Below are 20,110 nucleotides of genomic sequence, written 5' to 3'. Positions count from 1 at the left end.
GATAAGCTGCCCGGGGCCTTGTAACATCTTGTTTAGTACATTCAGCTTATGTGTGATGTCAATAAGAAAAGCTAAGTCCATGAGTCATTTGTGATCACTCAACTCAGAAACAGCATTCCCATCCTTCTCCATGAAAGCTTTCACTTCTTCTCTCAACTCAAAAAATCTTTTCAGGACATTTCCCCTGCTGAGCCAACATACCTCGGTGAAATAGAGCACATCTTCATATTCTGACTCCATTTCCTCTAAAAAAGCACAGAACCTCCTGTGCTTTAAGCCCCTGGAACTGATTTGGTTGATGCATTTCACAACAACAGACATCACATTGTCACATGGCAGGCATTGACTGCAAAGGGCCTGCTGATGGATAATGCAGTGAAGAGCAATGGCCTCCTCTTCAAGTTTTTTTTTGAACAAGTGCCATCAGTCCATTTTTCCTCCCTGTCATCAATGGCACTCCATCTGTTATTATTCCAACAAACCTCTTCCATGGCAAACCTGCATTCTCAATGGCATCACACAGATGCCAAAATATATCATTAGAGGTGGTCTGGCTATGCATTAGAATTATTGTGAGCAGCTCCTCTGTCAATTCAAAATTGCAATCAACACCACGGACATAAATTGTGAGCTGCGCAGTGTCTGTTATATCTGTGCCCTCGTCAAGAGCAACTGAGTATGCATCAAAACATTTGGCTTTCTCACACAGTTGGTGATAAATGTCACTTGACATGTCAGAAATGCGCTCTGCCACAGTGTTGGCAGAAAGGCTGGTTTTGCTTAACTGACCTTTCTTTTCCGGATAGATAATACTTGCAGCCTGTAACATGCATTTTTTTAACAAACTCTCCTTCTGTAATGGTTTCCCTGCCTTAGCAATCACTCACTAACCATGTAACTAGCTTCGACTGATGCAACATTCTCTTTGGTTGCTTTCTTGAAGAAATCTTGTTGCCTCATTAGACATGCTTTAAGACTGGCAACCCGCTTGGCTCTCTCATTTCCTTGATATTTTGCACATTCCTCAGCATGTTTAGTTGAATAATGGCATTTCAAGTTGTATTCCATGTGCACTGCAAATTTCTCTGAGCAAATAAAACATGTAGGGATGCCCCTGTGCTCAACAAAGAAATACTGCGTCTCCCACTTTTCCTGAAATTGTCTGTGCTCGTCATCAATCTTTCTCTTCACTGCAGGCATTGATGAAGTCATGATGAAGTATGACAAAATCTAATTCTGTAATAAACTTCTCTCCCTTAGGCCTCCAATAATGCAAGGAACAGCAGGCAGGAGCAGCGGAAAGGACGTCTGTGCTAGGCGCAAAGTATTCGCGATTATTCACTTACCAAATATTCACAAAAAAAATCTCATTAGTAAGAAAAAAATTGCAAAAAGTTGCATTAAACATTTGCATACCCCGAACAGAACTGCTCGGGGTATGTGAATGTTTAATGTAATTTTTTTTTTACTAATGCGATTTTTTTTTTTTTTTGGTTTTTGGGCCACACCCGTTTGACGCTCAGGGGTTACTCCTGGCTATGCGCTCAGAAATCGTCCCTGGCTTGGGGGGACCATATGGGACACCGGGGGATCGAACCGCGGTCCTTCCTTGGCTAGCGCTTGCAAGGCAGACACCTTACCTCTAGCGCCACCTTCCCGGCCCCACTAATGCGATTTTTATTGCGATTATTTGGTAAGACAATAATCACAAATATTGCAATATTTAAAGGCCGGCCACGGACCACAAAATGTTGTACGGAGGGCTGCAAATGGTCAGCGGGCCGAGAGTTTGAAACCCCTGGTCTAGAGACCTGGTGGGGCTGGGAAGGGGGCCAGGAACACCCTGTACTTGACCACTGTCCCAGTGAGCCTCCCTTCAGTAGGTGAAGGTTCCCACATCCCCCATACCCTCTAGAAAGTCTCAGAGATGGGTACCTGTCTGTCCCCTGGCTGCTGTTTCAGGGACACAAACTGGGATGAATGAGGACATGACTACCACCCCTACTTGGGACAGGGGCTGTGGGCCCCCCACATGCACAGGCTGGCCCAGATTCAGGAATCAGGGTGGATACAGCATTCAGTTGGTTCAGAGGCCATCACTATCTCCTTCTCATTCCACCACCACCATTATCCTCTTCATCATCATTCTCCCCATCATCCTCATCATCACCTGTGGCCTCATCCCCCCAATCTTCCCAGGTAACTTGATCTTACCTGCAAGACCCCGCCCGTTCCTGGGAGGAGTCTTGGAAAGGTTAGATAAGGCTTTGACCAGAGAGGATTGAGGGCTTTTGGTCTTTTGCCAGGATGGAGGTTGGAGGTGACATGGATGAAAGAAGTAAGATGCAGGGCTAGCAAAGAATGGTATGCGTAAATGGTTAGCAGCCACATCTGTTGGCCAGGGCAATAAAGATGTTATCTCTCTGGAAGCCCGTCTGTGAGTGAGTTCAATACCCGTCACTTTCCTGGACCCAGACCCGCCGGTTAATGGGGGAATGGAGCCACATGGCTGGGGCCTAAGAACAAGGGCCTTCATCCACAATCCAAGGCCATCTTAAGGGCTGTTTTGTAACAATCACCCTCCATCACCACTCTCCACCATCGCTGTCAGCAGCATCATTTTCATCACCATGATTACCACCTAAGGCAGGGGCCCTGCCCGGTGGTCCCCACCAGGCCCTAATGACCAGACAGTGCTAGCCTGAGTGACCAGAAGGAGGCATTCCCCCGACAGAGTATCCCATGCTGGGCCCAAAATATTCCTAAATGCGCCATTGTACTGAGGTCAAAGCAGCCACACCTCCCTAGCCCTGGGCGCCCTGACCTCTGCCCAGACCTACTGCTGGCTCCAGGCTGACCTCTGACCCACACCCCAGGAAGGTGCTCTTCCTAGCACTGTGCCCCTCTTCTGTGACCCACCATCAGGAGGTCTCAAGGGAGGGTGTCACTAGGCAGCCCCAGGGCACAGTCCTCAGCCACCCAGAAATGGGGACAAGCCCCTTCTTGTGCCTGGAAAAGCAGGTGTGTCTTCCAGAAGAGCATGGAGGTCTTGAAGCTGGTTTGGGGGCCCCCTTTTCAGAAAGAAATTGCTGGCTGAGTGATAGCACAGTGGGAAGGGTGTTGGTTAGCCTTGCACATGGTACCAGTACCCCAGATAGTTCCTCGAGTCCATCAAGAGCAACCCCTGAGAACAGAGCCTGGAGTAAGCCCAGAGCACTGCCAGGTGAGGCCCAAGAACAACAAATAGCAGCTAAAGATGCTCTCCAGCAGGCCCTGGGTCAAGGGAAAGTGCCCCCATTGGGACTGCTGCCACCCCAGAAGTGCCTGGCACCACTGCCGGGGGTGGCGCCAACCTTGGAGGGTTCTCTGATACACAGACACCCACAGGAAAGAGCCTGCCCAGCATGCCCCAAGGCCTGATGGGTATTTGGAAAGAAGCCAAGGAGAGCTGTGGGGGGATTAATGGGGACCTGGTCTCCCCACATCACTCAGGAATGTAGCTTGAGGAGGCAGGAGTGCAGGAGGGCTGGGGAATTCCTGGAGGCCTGCGGCACCCCCAAGCCTGTCAGAGTCCTCGCCCTGGGTGGGCAGAGGCAGATGGGTGGATAGGCTTGAGGAGGTAGGTGGGATCTGGCTTCCCAGGGCCAGATACCTTGTTAGGCAGATAAGCTCAGCCAGGAGCTTTGCTATGGATCTGGGCATTGGGTGGATGGCCATGGGGGTTCTAGGGTCCCGGGTCCTGGGGTGCTAGGCACAAGGCCAGGGCTGGGATCAACCCAGGGTCACATCCTCCTCCACCCTTTGTCTCCCTCCCCAAAAAGGTGAGTGGCCAGTTAGAGCCAGTTCTCAAGATCCACTGGGGGTCCCTCTCAAGGCAGGCTGGGCTGAGGGGTGACGTCGGGGCAAGACTCAGTGCAGGGCCAGGCTGGGCAGACGGCCCTGGCACAGGGAACAGAAAGTGTTTACATTCCCAGGGACGTATCGAGCGAAGGCGGCTTCCTGGATGCCGAACCAAGGCAGCCGGGCAGGCCTGTGCCCGCTGCTCCCACTCACAAGAGGGGCCCCAGCTGGGGTCCACCCTGCCCCCTTAGCTGAGCCGGCTGGGTGGCCTTTCTGCTTGCCCCACCCGCCCTGATGCAGGCCCACCTCAGAAGGGCCTGGGTGTTGTAAGGGTGAGGCGACCTCTGCACAGCACAGACCCCATGGAGGGCCCTGAGTCAGCCACAACTTCAGGGGTGGTGGTGAGGAGGTCATGGCCCTGGACAGGAAGTCCAGGTGGGCGCCAGCTGGTGGGATAGGCCCCTCCTCTGGCCATCAGCTGAGCCTTCCTTTGCTGGGAGTCGAACCCCAGCCAGACTCATCCTCAGGGGACAGCTGGAGACAGCTGGTGGCCTGCGGTCCCCCGAACTCTATCTAAGGTCTACACTGTGTGGGAGGTCAGGAGGCTGGGTGCTAATGGGTTCTGGATGGGGGTTGGGAGGGCAGAGAACATGGAGCGGACTGGACTGAGGGGGAAGTTAGACAGAGGCAAGGTGAGCCCCAACTGGGCTCCATGGGGGTTCCCAAAAGGCCCAGTGTGGGCAGAGGGGCAGTAGAGAACTAGAAACCCCAGGGGCAAGGCTCTGTAAGGGGGTGATGGCACGGGGGCCCTCTCCTCACAGACAGGGCAGAAGATCCAGGTCCCCAGTGTCTCTGAGATTTCAGCCCCCCCCCCAAACTTTACCCCAGCCAAGTGGGTTCTGCACTAATCTGGGTCACCCCCATTGTGGTTGTTCACTCAGGGGCCCCAAAATCCTATATGCGGGCCCGGAGAGATAGCACAGCGGCATTTGCCTTGCAAGCAGCCAATCCAGGACCAAAGGTGGTTGGTTCGAATCCCGGTGTCCCATATGGTCCCCTGTGCCTGCCAGGAGCTATTTCTGAGCAGACAGCCAGGAGTAGCCCCTGAGCACCGCCGGGTGTAGCCCAAAAACAAAAACAAAAACAAAAATCCTATATGTACCCCCAATAGACCTGCCAGAACCATTGTAACAGTGAGGATGACATCCAGCAGGAAGTGGCCCCGTGTCACTGAGAAACCAACTCACTTCAGCTTTCTCAGAGTCTAACTCTTGTCAGCCCCATCCAGACTAACTCACTTCAACTCTCATCCTAAACAAGCCGTCATAAGCTCTCCCCAGGAGGCTGCACTGAATTACTCTTGGTGACCAATGTTGGGCGATGCTGGCCCAGAAACAGCTCAATGATGAAGCTCCCATGTTGCACATGAACCATGGGGTCCATCCCTGATGCAGTATTGTCCCCATCCTGGGATCCACGTCACAGATGGGAGCGACCCTAAGCACTGCTGAGTGTGGTCCCCCCAAATACTACAGAGAAATGGAGAGACAGATAGACAGGGAAGGCCAGGCTGAAGACAGTCAGGGAAATAGAAAAAGAGACAGATGGCAGAGAGAGAGATAGACAGATGGAGACAGACAGGTAGAGAGACAGTGACAGAAATAAAGACAGACAAAGAGATAGAGACAAGCAGAGAGACAGAGAAAAACAGAGATGATGGGCCAGAGCGATAGCACAGTGCTAAGGCATATGCCTTGCACGCAGCCAATCCAGGATGGACCTTGCTTCAATCCCCGGCGTCCCATATGGTCCCCCAAGCCAGGAGTGATTTCTGAGCACATATACAGGAGTAACCCTTGAGATAAAGTCAGACAGACAAAGTGACAGAAATGAAGACAGAGACAGAGACAGAGGAGACAGAGATAAAGTCAGACAGACAGAGAAAGTGACAGAAATGGAGACAGAGGGGCTGGAGAGATAGCACAGTGGTAAGGCGTTTGCCTTGCATGCAGAAGGACAGTGGTTCGAATCCCGGCATGCCATATGGTCCCCTGAGCCTGCTGGGGGAATTTCTGAGCATAGAGCCAGGAGTAACCCCTGAGCGTTGCCGGGTGTGACCCAAAAACCAAAAGAAAAAGAAAAAAAGAAATGGAGACAGAGACAAGCAGAGAGACAGAGACAGAAAGAGAAGGAGACAGGCAGAGAGATAGCATCAAAGATGGAGACAGATAGGTGGGGAGACAGAAACAGACAAGGAACAGAGGGACAGACAGACAGATGGACAGATGGAGACAGACACACAGAGTTGGGAGCAGTGGGGGGTGAATCCAGCATTGTGGGGAGGAAGGAGGAAGGACAAAGACGGGGCAGGGGCAGGGGTCAGCCCAGCCCCATGGAGGAATTCAGGGCACAGAGCAACCGGAGGGGCTGGGGGCACCAAGTTCACTTCACAGCCCTGCTCTGGCCAGGGCAGAGCTGGAGGGTCCAGAAAAGCTGCCAGTGAGCACCCCGGAACCCCAGGCCTGATGCTAGCCAGACCCCCTTGGAGGGGCTGCAGGCCATTGCGAGAAGGCTCTGGGCTCTGGCCATGCCCCGCCTGGCTCCCGTTCGGCTGCCAGGCATCAGACCATATAAGGCCTGCTGTGGGCACCTCCTGGAAAGCTCCCGGCCCCAGGGACAGGGGTGAAGTGGGGAGGGGCAGCCCTGTGCTGACTCAGACAGCTCTCTGTGGTGCAGAACAGAGGTGGGGGGCCTTACAAAGCAGTAGTGAGCACCTGCACTGGGGTTCCCAGAATGCTTTAGGCAGGCTATGCTTATGCATGTTCTCCCAAAACCCAACTGAAAGGGGGGGGGAGGCTCTATGGGCCAGCCTCCCCTGACCTCCCAGACTTGGTTCTAGATATCAGGGGGTCCTGATACCCATCTGGATGTGAATGTCTCAAGGCTTTCCCTCCTGACTTCAGTGAGGGATACGGGGTAAGGGACCCTCACACAGCCCCCCAAAATCCCATGGAGACCAGTAGCTCCATGAGATCATCTTGAAGGTGCCTGGACCCAGTTAACAATCTTGGTCATGCCCTGATGAAGGAACCCTGGCCCAGGGCACACAGCCTCTCATCACACACTAATTCCCAGAGAGTGGCAACCAGGCCAGAAGCCCTCCCAACTCCCTGGAGAAACTTAGGGCAGCAGCAAAAGAGTCTTTGGGGGTATGGGTTGGGGGCAGAGAGATAGGGCAGAGAGATAGCACATAGGTAGGGCATTTGCCTTGCAAACAGACCCAGGACCAATGGTGGTTCAAATCCTGGCATTCTATATGGTCCCCAGAGCCTGCCAGGAGTGATTTCTGTCTGAGCACAGAGCCAGGAGTAACCCTGAGAGCAGCCAAGTGTGACCCAAAAACCAAACCAAACCAAACCAAAACAAAACAAAAACCAGAGTCTTTGGGGGAGCCAGTGCCTGAGGAACATTCCAGTGGCAAACCCCTAAGCCTTAAGGCTCGCCTTCACCCCAGGACTCCAGAGCTCTCAGGGACAGAGATACTAGACTTGAGTGCTCAGGGGCTTCTTGGGCCGTGAGAGGCTGTACCCCCAACCCACTCCACTCCACTCCTCCTGACTGTCCCCTCCCTGCTGAAGTCCAAGACTTCCCAGAGGGGGACACTGCAGTCTGGCTGGGCCCCTGACATGTATGCAGGTGTTGATCCACAGGGGAATTGTGCTGGTGTGGGCCCCTCGGGTGAATGTGTGGGTGTAGGCACCCATGACCCAGGTGAGTTTCTAAGTGTGGACTCCTGAAGTGAGTATGCAGGTGTAGACCCCACAGGTGCGTATGGGGTTTGGACCCCCACGACACAGTTTATTTGTGGTATGGACCTCTCGGCTGAGTGTGAGGGGATAGATCCCAATACCCAGGTGAGTGTGTGAGTATAAACACCCCAGCCAGGTCTCCACAAAATGGCTCCGTGAGACACCCTTGTTGGTAACTGGGAGTTGCCTGAGAGGTCCATTTGGGCACTGTGTGGGGGTGTGTCAGATGCCTTGCAGAGCCAGTGGCCCCTACTTCCCCTTGGGGAGACCCTGTTTGACCTCCCAGGATCCTTGAGGCTGTGACTGAGTGCCACCACACTCAGGGTCCCAGTCTGCACTCCTGGGGGATTCCTCAGTGTTGTGTATGTAAACATTTTTATGGGATTATTATGTTACTGACCCTACCCTGATTGGTGATTGTGTCCTACCCTAGGGTGTGACCTGGCATTCTGCTCCCACCCTAGGGTGGTACCTGATCCCGCTCCCACCATTGGGTGGTACCTGATCCCACCATTGGGTGGTACCTGATTCTGGGGCATAAAAGCAAGGGTCTGTGGAAGGTGAGGGGCTTTTTTCCTGGGGCCTATTCTTAGGCCTTTTGGCTTCGGCCTCTTCACGGAATAAAGAGCTGTTTTCTTCGGAAGCCTGACTACCTGTTGGCTTTCTTCCCACCACATTCACCTCAGAACCGCCGGCTGAACAGGGTAACAGACGCATGGTCCGAGCTGGAGGAGAAAGGCCTCATCCTCCATCCCTCTATCAGTCAACCTCATCAGGGGCTGATTTGCAACACCTCAGGACCCAATTACTTCTTGAGGTTCTACACCGCAAACTTACCTGGGCCGTGGGGGTTTGAGACAGGCACACAGCAAATGTGGTGTGAGCCTGAGTCCAAAGCTTTCTTTTTTTTTTGGGGGGGGGGGCACACTTAGTGGTGCTCAGGGATTACTTCTGACTCTGCATTCAGAAATTGCTCCTGGGGGCTAGAGAGATAGCACAATGGTAGGTCTTGAACGCAGCTGATCCCAGATGGGGGATGGTTCAAATCCCTGCATAAGGAAGGAAGGAAGGAAGGAAGGAAGGAAGGAAGGAAGGAAGGAAGGAAGGAAGGAAGGAAGGAAGGAAGGAAGGAAGGAATTGCCCAGATGGGGGATGGTTCAAATCCCTGCATAAGGAAGGAAGGAAGGAAGGAAGGAAGGAAGGAAGGAAGGAAGGAAGGAAGGAAGGAAGGAAGGAAGGAAGGAAGGAAGGAAGGAATTGCTCCTGGCAGGTTTAAGGGATCATATGGGATGCCAGGATAGAACTTGGGGTTGCTACCTGCAAGGCAAATGCCCTATCACTGTGCTATTGCTCTAGCACCCCCCAATTTTTGGGGGGGGGTTGGGTCACACCCGACAACGCTCAGGGGTTATTCCTGGCTCTATGCTCGGAAATCGCTCCTGGCAGGTTCAGGGGACCATATGGGATGCTGGGATTCGAACCACCGTCATTCTGCATGCAAGGCAAACACATTACCTCCATGCTATCTCTCTGACCCCCCATTCCCCCAATTTTCAGTGCTACTTTCCCCACCAAGTTAGGAGGAAGGTGGGGACCCTCAGGGCCACGGGGGCCATGAGAAGGAAATGTGATGTGTGGGGGGACAGTGGTGGAGATAAAACCTCTGCACCTTGGGTTTCAGTGCTTCCCCCCCCTTCGAAGCCACCTGGCAGGAGTAAGGGGCAACTTGTCACCCCATAAAGCTTTTTTTTTTTTTTTTGTTTTTGGGCCACACCCAGCGGTGCTCAGGGGTTACTCCTGGCTGTCTGCTCAGAAATAGCTCCTGGCAGGCTCAGGGGACCATATGGGACACCGGGATTCGAACCAACCACCTTTGGTCCTGGATCGGCTGCTTGCAAGGCAAACACCACTGTGCTATCTCTCCGGGCCCCCATAAAGCATTTTTTTTCCCAGGGCCTGGCTTCTTCTTCTGGACCCAGGGACTAAGCCAGTACTCAGGAAGCCTCAGAACCAGGTCAATAAAATAACTCTTTCGGGGACTGCGACTGCCCAGGGCCAGCTCTGGGGTCCTAGGAAGGGCATCATGAAGGATCCCGGCTGTCTCCTCTTTGAGACCGACATGTGTTCGGTCCCTGCAGACAGCCCTGCTTAACCTAGATGGAGCCTTATGGTGGCCTATCTGCCCTGGGGCAGGGCACCCCGGGAAATGTGCAGCTGGTGTGGGACCCCCGCCAGGACCAAGTGGTGGTGCCCAGCTGACCAGGAGCAGAAGCTGCAGTTGCTCTCTGCACCCCACCCCCACTCCAAGCTTCCCTTGAGGCCCCTCTTGGGCCCTGAACCCTGGGGAGAGAAGGAACAGGTCCAGCGCCCCAGATGAAGACGTAGCTGGACCCGCCGGAGCCAGGCACTGAGTCGCTTCCTCCTCCCACTGGCCCTTGGAGAATATCTAAGAGCAAACTTGAATCACTGGACTTAAGTTAGGGACCCCTAGATAGGGCGCACCTGTCAGCAAGTGTGCCCTGGGCAGCCAGAGAATTGCAAATGAAGGGGTGCAGGAGGGTTGAGGAGGCCAACTTGGAGAAGGGGGTACCCAGCCTGGCACCCAGGGAGTGAGGGACTTAAGTGGGGGTGGGGGTGGCCCAAGCGGTGTGGAGGGAGGACGGTGGGAGCTGGAGTTGGCCAGGGCAGGCAGGCGCGAGGGGCGCGGAGGCCCAGAGAAGTTAGCAGAACAAAGCCAAGCAGGTGGCCTTTCCGGGGACGCGCGGCCTGTGCCCCCCTTCCCCGCCCCGTCCGTCCCGGAGCTTGGGGCCGGGGCGGAGCCTGACGTCCCCGGGCGGGCGGGCGGAGCGGGGCGAGGGCGGCCGAGCGCGCTGCACAGTGGCCCAGTGGCCCGGCTCGCTGGTGCCCAAGTGGGGACGCGCGGGGCGGAGATCGGGGCGCACCATGGCGCAGCGGCTGCTGGCCGGGCTGGCTCTGCTGCTGCTGAGCGCCGTGCGGGTGGCATCGGGGGGCTTCAGCCTGCACCCCCCTTATTTCAACCTGGCCGAGGGCGCCCGTATCCACGCCTCGGCGACCTGCGGAGAGGAGACCACAGCGCGCGGTGTTCCGCGCCCCACCGAGGACCTGTACTGCAAGTTGGTGGGGGGCCCGGTGGCCGGCGGGGACCCCAACCAGACCATCCAGGTGAGCAATCGCCGGGTCCCCCGGGGTCCCCAGGACCCCTGCCCAACTTTACGCATTTGGGGATGGCGAGATACGGGGGGACTGCTCGGTTTGGGCTCCCCCGAGCGCGCCCTTGGAAAGGTGGGCGCACTGGAGAGCTTGGGGCCCCCCGCGCACGGGGCGGAGCGCGCTCCGGGGACGGGCTGGAACCTGCCGGCCACCGCGGGACTCTGGGCCACCCCACCCCCGTGCTTCGGGCCGGGCCTGCACTGCTGGGGCGCGGTCCAGGGTGGTAGCCGGCCCCGGGGAAGGGGAAGTCTGGAACTTGGAAGGCCCCTTAGGTGTGCGCGCAGGTGGAGAGGGGCTTCTCCAAAACTTGGAGCTTACTTGGGAAGTAAGTTAGGAGGCTCCTGCTATGGGGAGCTCCCCTGGTCAGTCTTGGGGCTGAGGACTCCTGAACCCAACATGAGGCCCCACTGCTAAGTATGGGGGCTGGGCGGGGGCCCCAAGGCTGCTAGGACCGGCCCTGCTTTCTTGCGGCATGGAGGAGACCCCCAGTTTCTGCCCTAATCCTACTGGTTGCTGGGGACTTGGGGGCATGCATAGTTCCTGTGGACCCAGCAGGAATCCAGCCAGACCAGGATTTAGGGTCCCCGGGGAGGGGTCAGCACAGAGTAGGGGGTGTCTCCAAAACTGCTGAGTTCTGTGGACTTTCAGTATCCCTGGAACTGCCCCTTGCAAGCCTCAAGCTCATTGGGGGACAGCCTCTCCTGTGCCCCAAACTCAGGCTCTGTCTGCGAGGGCGCAGACCTGCACTCCCCTGAGCCCGCTGCCTGCGAGGGCACAGACCTGCACTTCCCTTGAGCCCCCAAAGCCCCATGGTAGTTCAGTTTCTGCTTCCCTTTGGGTCCATGGTGGAGCATGCTGGCCAGAGCCTGAGGATCCAGGGACAGCACGAGTTGGTCCCCTCCCCCAGAACTCTGGTCATTTCTGGGAGCACCAAGAGAGCATCCAGTTCAGTGGGGCCCCCATGAGGCCTCAGGTGGGATCTGGGAGAGTTTCTTGGGGGGGGGGTGTTCCTGTGCTTCTCAGTTGGGACCTAGTTTTCCTAAGTTCCCACTCTAAACTTAGGAATGGGGCTGGAGTACAGCCCCAGAGACCCCCTTGGTTGAATTATCCAGTAGAAACTTTCAGATTTCAGACCCTCGGCTGGCCATGCTTCTCCCAAGCACCCATTACCCCAGCTGGGGTCCAGGGAGCCATAGGTGACTATGTGTGTGTGTGTGGGGGGGGCGAATATTTTGTTCCAGGTTCTCCCGTGTGGGGAGGGGAGGTGGTGAGAGGCCACTGCCCAGAGTAAATAAAGTCTTGAGGGGCAGGTCTGCTTCCTTGGTGGTCCTGAGCTCTGAGCTGAGGGGGATGGTGAGGTGGGAACTCAGCAGGGGTTCCAGGAGGTATGAGGGGGGGGGGGAAGAGGAACTGGCGAGGGGCCCCACCCCTGATGGCAAGGCCTCCCACGCTCCCACCTCCCTCGGCTCCCTGGAGGAGGTCTGGCCCCTGGGGAAGCTGTTTCCCAGCCCCAATCTCTGCCAAACCAGAGGCCCTTTGTGTGCCCGCAAGGGACTGGCGCTTTGCTTCCCAGCATTGGGGGCAGGGCTGGCAGTGGGGCTTAGTGCTCCCCACCCCTCCCACGGAGGAGGACACCTGCTCCTCCCCCAGGGGACAGGTGGCTGCAGGCTGCGGGCCCCCACCCCACCCGTGTGCTGCTCAGTGGCCGTGACATGGCGCAAGGCCAGGGCTTGGAAGTGGCTGAGTGGGAGGCCCACAATGGTCCCCACGTGGTTCTCCAGGACCCAAGGGAGCCGGGCAGAGGAGGGCAGCTCGGAGGGCCCCAGGGTGACCCTCTCTAGTGGTGAAGGGCCCTGGGGTGACACCATCCTGTGTACGGGGCCCCTTTTCCCACCTTGATCTCATCATCTTGGGCCCCTCTGGTTGGGGTGGGATGGACAAGGGTGCAGTTGTCCCAAAGCCCTATACCCTTTCATCTCCCAGCACCGAAGACCCCCTCCAGTGTCCCTGGGATCTTGCACCACCCTCTGAGTCCGAGCAGGGGTCCCGGGGAGGGGGACAGAAGGTGCCTGCCTCTGACTCCCCTCTTCTTGCAGGGCCAGTACTGCGACATCTGTACGGCAGCCAGCAGCAAGAAGGCGCACCCGGCCAGCCATGCCATCGATGGCACCGAGCGCTGGTGGCAGAGCCCCCCGCTGTCCAGGGGGCTCCAGTTCAACGAGGTCAACCTGACGCTGGATCTGGGCCAGGTACATGGGCGGGTGGGGGGCAGCGGAGAAGAGAGGAGGGGAGAGGCAGGCAGCCTGGGCCCTGTCTGGCGCAGTCTCAGAATTCCTGTGCCTGGAGCCGTGGGGTGTGGGGGCCTGGAATGCGGAGGTGGCGGGCAGGGGGCGGGCAGGGGGCGGACCTGGGATGGGCCTGGGATGCCTCAGCTCAGGTATGAAGAGGCGGGAGGGCCTGGAGGACCTCTGGCTGGCCAGGGCCAGGAAGGACAGGGTAGGGCAGGGCAGGGCCACTGGGTTCTGGGGGGTGGGGGAGAGGCCTCCCAGACAGGCAGCAGAGCTGGGGGTAGGGTGTGCAGGTGGAGGGGCCTCGCCCTGCAGGTCTGATCCTATCCAGGCCTGGAATTTCCTGGGGGCCCTGTAAGGGAAAGGGTGGCCTTGTGGGCTGACCTGTGCCTGCACGGTTCTCCCAGCTTCCAGAAGCATGTCCACTGCGTGTCCACACCGGGGTCCAGCGAGCTCCCCTCCCCCCCAGGCCAGACCAGATTGCAAGGGGGAGGGACAGGGGGCAGGGGAGGGGAAGGGCACAGGTGTGGGGGCAGCTCTGGCTCTGTGCTCAGCTGCCCTCTAACTGCCAGCAACACTTTGCCAGCAGGGCGGGCACTTCCGCCTTCCCAGCCTTAGTTTCCCCAAGCCTAAATGCCCCACAGGGGAAAAGCGTTATTTCCTGCCCGCACCGTCATCAGCCCCCTTTGGTAGGGGTGAGGGAAGCTCCCACTTCCCGCACACACGCGTGTGGGTTCCGGAGGAATTTCCCCGCATTCTCCCCTCCTCCGGCGCTGGCGCCTCCTTGTGCCCAGTGCATGTGGGATGGGAGGGGGGACGCCTAGGGTGGCCAGGGATGCTGGCTAAACTGGCACCCCGCGGGCAGAGCCAGGGCTGGGGAGGGCAGGAAGCGGTGCCATTGTCCTGATCCCGGAGGGCGGCACGGCCTCTGAGGTCTTCCTGTGTGACGAAGGGCCACTCCCTGCCTGGCTGGCCCAGCTACTGTCCTGTGCCTGTGCCCACTGCCCGCCGGCATCCTGGGTTCAGCTGAGTTCCCTCCCAGAAGGTTCACCTCTTCCTTCCCTAGTGAGATGGGAGGGTCCTGTGGGGGGATAGGCAGGGTCCAGGCCTCACGCCCACACCCATTCCGGGACTGTCCCCAGAGCCCTGCAGGAACCCAGCTTAGCAGTGTCCACTAAAGTGGCCTCTCCAGTGCATAGCCAGACTCAGCCTCCTGACTCTGTGGGTTTAAGGCCACTATGGGCCCCTAGCAGCCCCTGGTCCCTTCTTTCTGCCCTTGCAGACCAGGAGGATAGGGTGCGGTCAGCACAGGGGTGTGAAGGCAGAGGTGTTTGTTGGGGTCAGAAATGGGTCTGGGGATCTGGAGTGGCTGACTCAGGTTCCATCCCCAGCATCCCATAGGATTCCCGGAGCCTGTCAGGAGTGATTCCTTTTTTGTTGTTGTTTTTGTGTTTTTGGGTCACACCCGGCGGTGCTCTGGGATTATTCATGGCTCTGTATTCAGAAATCATTCCTGGCACTCTCAGAGGACCCTATAGAATGCCAGTGATTGAACCCTGGTCAGCCACATGCAAAGCAAATTACCTCCCTGCTGTGCTACTGCTTTGGCCCCACCAGGAGTATGTTGTTGTTGTTGTTGTTTTTGGGCCACAACAGTGTTGCCCTACCTGCCCTCTGTGCTATCTCTCCGGCCCCCAGGATTGGTTTTTGAGCACAGAGCCAGGAGCAACCCCTGAATGCCACCGGGTATGGTCTCCAAACCAAAAAGAAATATTGAGTCTGGGGGGGTCTCACTGGGAGGCAAGCTGAGGTTCCTGTTCCGATGCACCAGGAAAGGGTGTGGGTGGACATGCCTAGCTACAGAGATCCTGGGTGAGGCAGAGATGTGGGAGCAAGGCATGGAGGCACACTGCCTCAGGACCCAGTCCTGACCCCCGTAAGAGCCCTCACAAAAGCCTAGGCATCCTGCCTGACCTTCTGCCCCCATGCTTGGCTGGGCACAGGGCCAGTGGTGGCATCCAGGTCACCTGGGCCAGGCGCTGGCAGGAAGTGAGGCCGAGGCTGGCCAGGCTCTGGTTACTCGGGCAGGGCAGCTGGGAACAGGAGCCTGGCAGGCCCTTCCTAGCTCAGGATGTAGCCAGGTCCCAGTGCTCCACAGACCTCATGGTGCCCCCATGAACCCTCAGGGACCCTCCATATTCCATACACTCTGCTCTGACCCGCCACACAGATCCAGGCCTGTCCACCGAAGACTAAACTGTGGTTTGTGGGTCCCCTGGGATAAATTGCACTTCCTGTGTCCAGCTGGCCTGAGGGGCCCTGAGCTGGGGAAGCTGAGCTCCACCCACATCCCTCAGGGGTGCCCTGGGCCTCCCGCTGCGGGGGACCCTCCCCGTACTAGGATCTGTGGACTCTGCTGCCCCTCCCTGTGCTGTCCATCCCCTATGAAGTGGCAGTGAGTCTAAGCTTAGCGTGATTGGGCTGTGTGTGCCGGCTGACAACTTGTCCAGGGGTCCAGCTGGTGAAACGGGGTTAGGGCTGAGGTAGCTTCAGGCTCTGAGCCCAGAGGCCATCCTGGGAGTTGGGGTCACCCCAGCATGCCCTGTGTGGTCTTGCTGACCTGTCTCGGCTGACCCTCCAAACAGAGCTGACTCACGTCCTTGGTGACTCAGGCTCCCCCTTCCTCCCTCCCGCCCACCTGGTGCTCCTCGGGAGGCTGCCGCTGGCGGGAAGTCACACCACCCAGAGCCTCTGCGTGTCCCCTGCCCCTTCTGGGGGAACAACCAGCCGTGCTCGAATCCCACCTTTGCTGGGGCACAGGTATGGTGCTGGTCCGCAGGTATCTCAGAGCAGAGGTGCAGGGGAACCCCCCCCCCCGCCTTGTGCTCCCCCAAACCACACAGTGCTGTCCTCCTGCCCTGATCCCAGCAGAGGTCCTGGGGGCCGGGCCAGACCCCAGGACTCCAGGCTGGGTGTGGGGGCTTGGCTGCCGTCCTGGAAATGTGCCTGCCCCAAAATAGCCCGATTTTTAAAAATAACTCGAGGCTTTTGTTTGGTTTTGGCTTCCAAAGACTTTTTTCTCCCTGTCCAGGGCTCTGCCCCACGGGGGAGGCCAGGCCTGTGCTGCTAACAGAGCTGGGAGTGGGGATCAGGGAGGAAGAGGTTGGGGCACCCCCAGTTCGTGTCAGACAGTAAAGGCAGCCTCAAATCCAGGAGTGGGGTCTGAGGGGCTGCTCTGGGGCTGTGGGATGGAACCAGAACCCTGAGGGTGTTTGTGTCACAAGGAAGAATGCTTGACCCCTCACCACCCCCTGGAGGGACAGGGAGAGTCAGGGTGCCTCAAGCCCCGACCCCACCCAGCCTGTGTCCCAACTCACAGACCATCCTGACTCCTTCTGGGGGGGTCTCAGGTTAGGTGGGGGAGGGCCTTACCCTGGCCAGGGTTGGCTAGACCCTGACTTTGGGGTCCCCCTGGCATCTCCACTGGGCTGGATGGGTTAGGGTGACCCAGGAGAGGACCAAGGAGGAAATCCACAGCCTTTTGTGGGATTCTGCTCCCTAGATGCCTTTAGGGGTGCCCCCATGGGAAGAACCCAGCCCCTCACCTGCATGCAGCATCCAGAGTGGTCACTTGTATTTCTGTGCACCTGCAGGCGTGGCTGACAGTCCATAGCCAGGGCCTTGCCTGCAGAGAGGCAGCCCCAGGGACCAGAGGGACCCCACACGCTCATTCCTAGCCAATCCTTTGTGCCAGGGACACATCCGCCTGGTGCCACCTGCCCAGAACCTCTGGACGTAGTTTGGGGTTGCTGAGGTGCTTCTGTGTCCTTCCTGGACTTGGATATCTTAAGAAACGTGTGTCCTGCTGCCAGCCACAGGGCTCTGGGCTGGACTGGTTATGGACCCCCCCTCCCCCCCGCAGTGGTGCTGGGCTCCTGGATGAGGCCCAACCACTCCTTCCTCCAGCAGTGTTGGGGTCCCCACGTAAGGCTTCACCCTCCTGCCCACAGGTGTTCCATGTTGCTTATGTGCTTGTCAAGTTTGCCAACTCTCCAAGGCCTGACCTATGGGTGCTGGAACGTTCCACCGACTTCGGCCTCACCTACCAGCCCTGGCAGTACTTTGCCTGTGAGTCGGATGCTCCAAGGAATCCCAGGAACTGCCCGTGTCCTGCTCAGCCTCCAGCCAGTGTCCACGCGGCCACAGGGCATGCATGTCTGGGGATACCTAGGAAGGCAGGCTGGGGAGGTTCCTGCTGGCGTCAGTGTCTCCTGCATGTCCCCAGGCTTTGTGGGGGGCTGCCTCTGAGGGCATAGGCCAGGTCAAAGACAGAGGGTCCCTGCTCCGTTTGCAGCCTCAAGGAGGGACTGTTTGGAGCGTTTCGGGCCCCGGACACTGGAGCGGATCGAACAGGATGACGATGTGGTGTGCAGCACCGAGTACTCACGGATCGTGCCCCTGGAGAATGGCGAGGTGGGGTCGGGACGCTGCCCAGGGTGGGGGCACAACCAGGATGCCGGGCACTGACCCTCACACCTGCAGATTGTCGTGTCGCTGGTGAACGGGCGTCCAGGTGCCATGAATTTCTCCTACTCGCCGCGGCTGCGGGATTTCACCAAAGCCACCAACATTCGCCTCCGCTTCCTGCGCACCAACACACTGCTCGGGCACCTCATGGCCAAAGCATTGCGGGACCCCACGGTCACTCGCCGGGTGAGCAGGGGGGGCCATGGGGCTGGGGTGGAGGTGGAGTCTGGGGGGACCCCCACAGGGCTGGGCTGCCTGACTCCTCTCACCTGTCCTCTGCAGTATTATTACAGCATCAAGGACATCAGTGTGGGCGGCCGCTGCGTCTGCCATGGCCACGCAGATGCCTGTGATGCCCAGGACCCCACAGACCCCTTCAGGTGAGCCCCGTGCAGCCCCCCAATCTGCTCACAGCTGCAGGCATTGGTGTTGGAAAACTCAGAGTCAGTGGGTATTGCCCTGCAGACTGGAGGGGGCCAAGCGGGACAGTGTTGGGATATCCATAGCCCTTCATTCCCCCAGCACCCATCCACCCAATGCCCTGTGAGCACCACTACCCCTTTCTCCCAAGCACCCACTTCCTGCAGCACCACCAAGCATCCTTTCCTTCCTGGGCCTGCGTCAGCTTCAGGGAACCGAGTTGCTTTCATTCCCTAGAGGTTACGGGGTCCTGTTTCCCATCCAGGCAGCTATGACATGGGCAGGGAACATTCTGGTGGGTGTGTCACTGCATCAGCTGACACCACCTCCCTGGGGTCTGGCTAAACCTCCCTGCCCTGTCCTTGTGCCTGGCTCCCTACCTCTGACTGGCGCCTCTCCCTGTGCAAGCCCAGAACACTTGGGGAGGGTCCAGCCTCAAGCCAGGGTGAGGATCCCGTTCCCTGCTCCGTGCAGTGCCCCTGCAGCTCCCACAGTCCTGGCCTCCCTGGGCCTCGGATCGGGTCCTGCAGACTCACTCCCGCTTGGCATGGTCGTGGGTGGGACCTGGCAGAGTGAATGCCGCCGTAGGAGGCACAACCTCGGCTGCCTTCTGCATCCAGCTGTCTCTGGCCTGGACCCACCCACAGTGCCAACCTGGTGTCTGCCCCCGGCGGTAAGAGGAAGCAGTTCTGGCCACTTGCCCGGGAGCTGCCGGGCACCAGGGCACTGAGCTGACAGGCCCTGCTTTTTGAGGCCTCAGGCAGGGCTGTGGGCAGGGCCATACTTACCTGCCAAGGCCTTGTACTCAACTTCAACATTCTGGGGTTCGCTGGGATCTGAGTCCTTCCTGATCGTGTACCCCCTTGGGTGCCCGTGTCTGCTCCCACAGGCTGCAGTGTGCCTGCCAGCATAACACCTGTGGGGGCTCCTGTGACCGCTGCTGCCCCGGTTTCCACCAGCACCCGTGGAAGCCGGCAACCACTGATAGTGCCAACGAGTGCCAGTGTGAGTACCCCGCACACACACACACAGATGTGTGCGTAATACAGAGCAGACCCTTACCTCTCTGCAAGTGGCAGAGCACACACTTGCCGAGTTCACACGTCCTCATGGGGGTGGTGTTCATGTGATATGGCATGTGTTGGGGGTGTGTGTGTCTTTTTTTTAATGTAAATTTGTTTTCTTATTAGCTTTTGGGTCACACTTAGCAGCACTCAGGGCTTACTCCTGGCTCTGCGCTCAGAAATAAGCTCCTGGCAGGCTCGGGGGTACCATATGGGATTCGGGGAATCGAACTGGGGTCGTCCCTCCAGGATTGGCCTCATGCAAGGCAAACACCCTACTGTTGGGTTATTGCTCCAGCCCCTGGGGGAGTGTCTTAGTTTCTGAGAGTGACAATATGTCTCTGGTTCAGCCTGCAACTGCCATGGTCATGCCCACGATTGCTACTACGACCCTGAGGTGGACCGGCTCCACGCCAGCCAGGACCTGGAGCACGTCTTCCGGGGTGGTGGCGTATGCATCGACTGTCAGGTGGAGACTGGACTGGGGAGGGCTGTGGCATGGCTGAGGGTCTTTATGAGAGGGACTGGGTTTGGTTGGGACTCTGGGACTGGGTGGGGCTTGTATACAGGGCTCTGGAATTGGCTGGGGTTTTGTGGATGGGCCGGGCTGCGGACAGGGACATGGGTTGGGTGGGCTAGTTGTGTGGGGCTTATGGGACTGAGTGAGGCTGTGGGGTGGCAGGACTTTGTGGGCAGGGCCATGTGGCTGGCTGGAGCTGGCTTGGAAGGTGTGTGGGGGCTGGGCTATGGGAACTGGGTGGGGCTGTGTGGGTTTTGTTTTGTTTATAAATTTTAGTTTATTGATTCATTTGTTTTTTTGGGTCACACCCAGTGGCGCTAGAGGTTACTCCTGGCTCTATGCTCGGAAATCACTCCTGACAGGCTCAGGGGACTGTTGTATTAAATACTATAAAGTCCTAGTGGTGGAGTG

At 57.9% G+C, this 20,110-nt stretch overlaps 1 protein-coding gene across 1 annotated transcript in view; it reads left to right on the top strand.

The window, feature by feature from the left end:
* Window positions 1-10,592: 10,592 nt before the first annotated feature.
* LAMA5 (laminin subunit alpha 5) overlaps window positions 10,593-20,110 on the top strand; it is a 32,138-nt gene continuing 22,620 nt past the window's right edge. The window contains exons 1-8 of the mRNA XM_049777492.1: window positions 10,593-10,832; window positions 12,977-13,129; window positions 17,179-17,296; window positions 17,523-17,641; window positions 17,711-17,881; window positions 17,978-18,075; window positions 19,005-19,120; window positions 19,530-19,648. Coding sequence (XP_049633449.1) covers window positions 10,593-10,832; window positions 12,977-13,129; window positions 17,179-17,296; window positions 17,523-17,641; window positions 17,711-17,881; window positions 17,978-18,075; window positions 19,005-19,120; window positions 19,530-19,648 — 1,134 coding nt within the window. The remainder of the gene's footprint in view (window positions 10,833-12,976; window positions 13,130-17,178; window positions 17,297-17,522; window positions 17,642-17,710; window positions 17,882-17,977; window positions 18,076-19,004; window positions 19,121-19,529; window positions 19,649-20,110) is intronic.

The sequence above is a fragment of the Suncus etruscus genome, chromosome 7 (assembly GCF_024139225.1).
Source record: "Suncus etruscus isolate mSunEtr1 chromosome 7, mSunEtr1.pri.cur, whole genome shotgun sequence".
Classification (NCBI taxonomy): domain Eukaryota; kingdom Metazoa; phylum Chordata; class Mammalia; order Eulipotyphla; family Soricidae; genus Suncus; species Suncus etruscus.
This window is presented reverse-complemented; position numbering and strand designations above follow the sequence as displayed.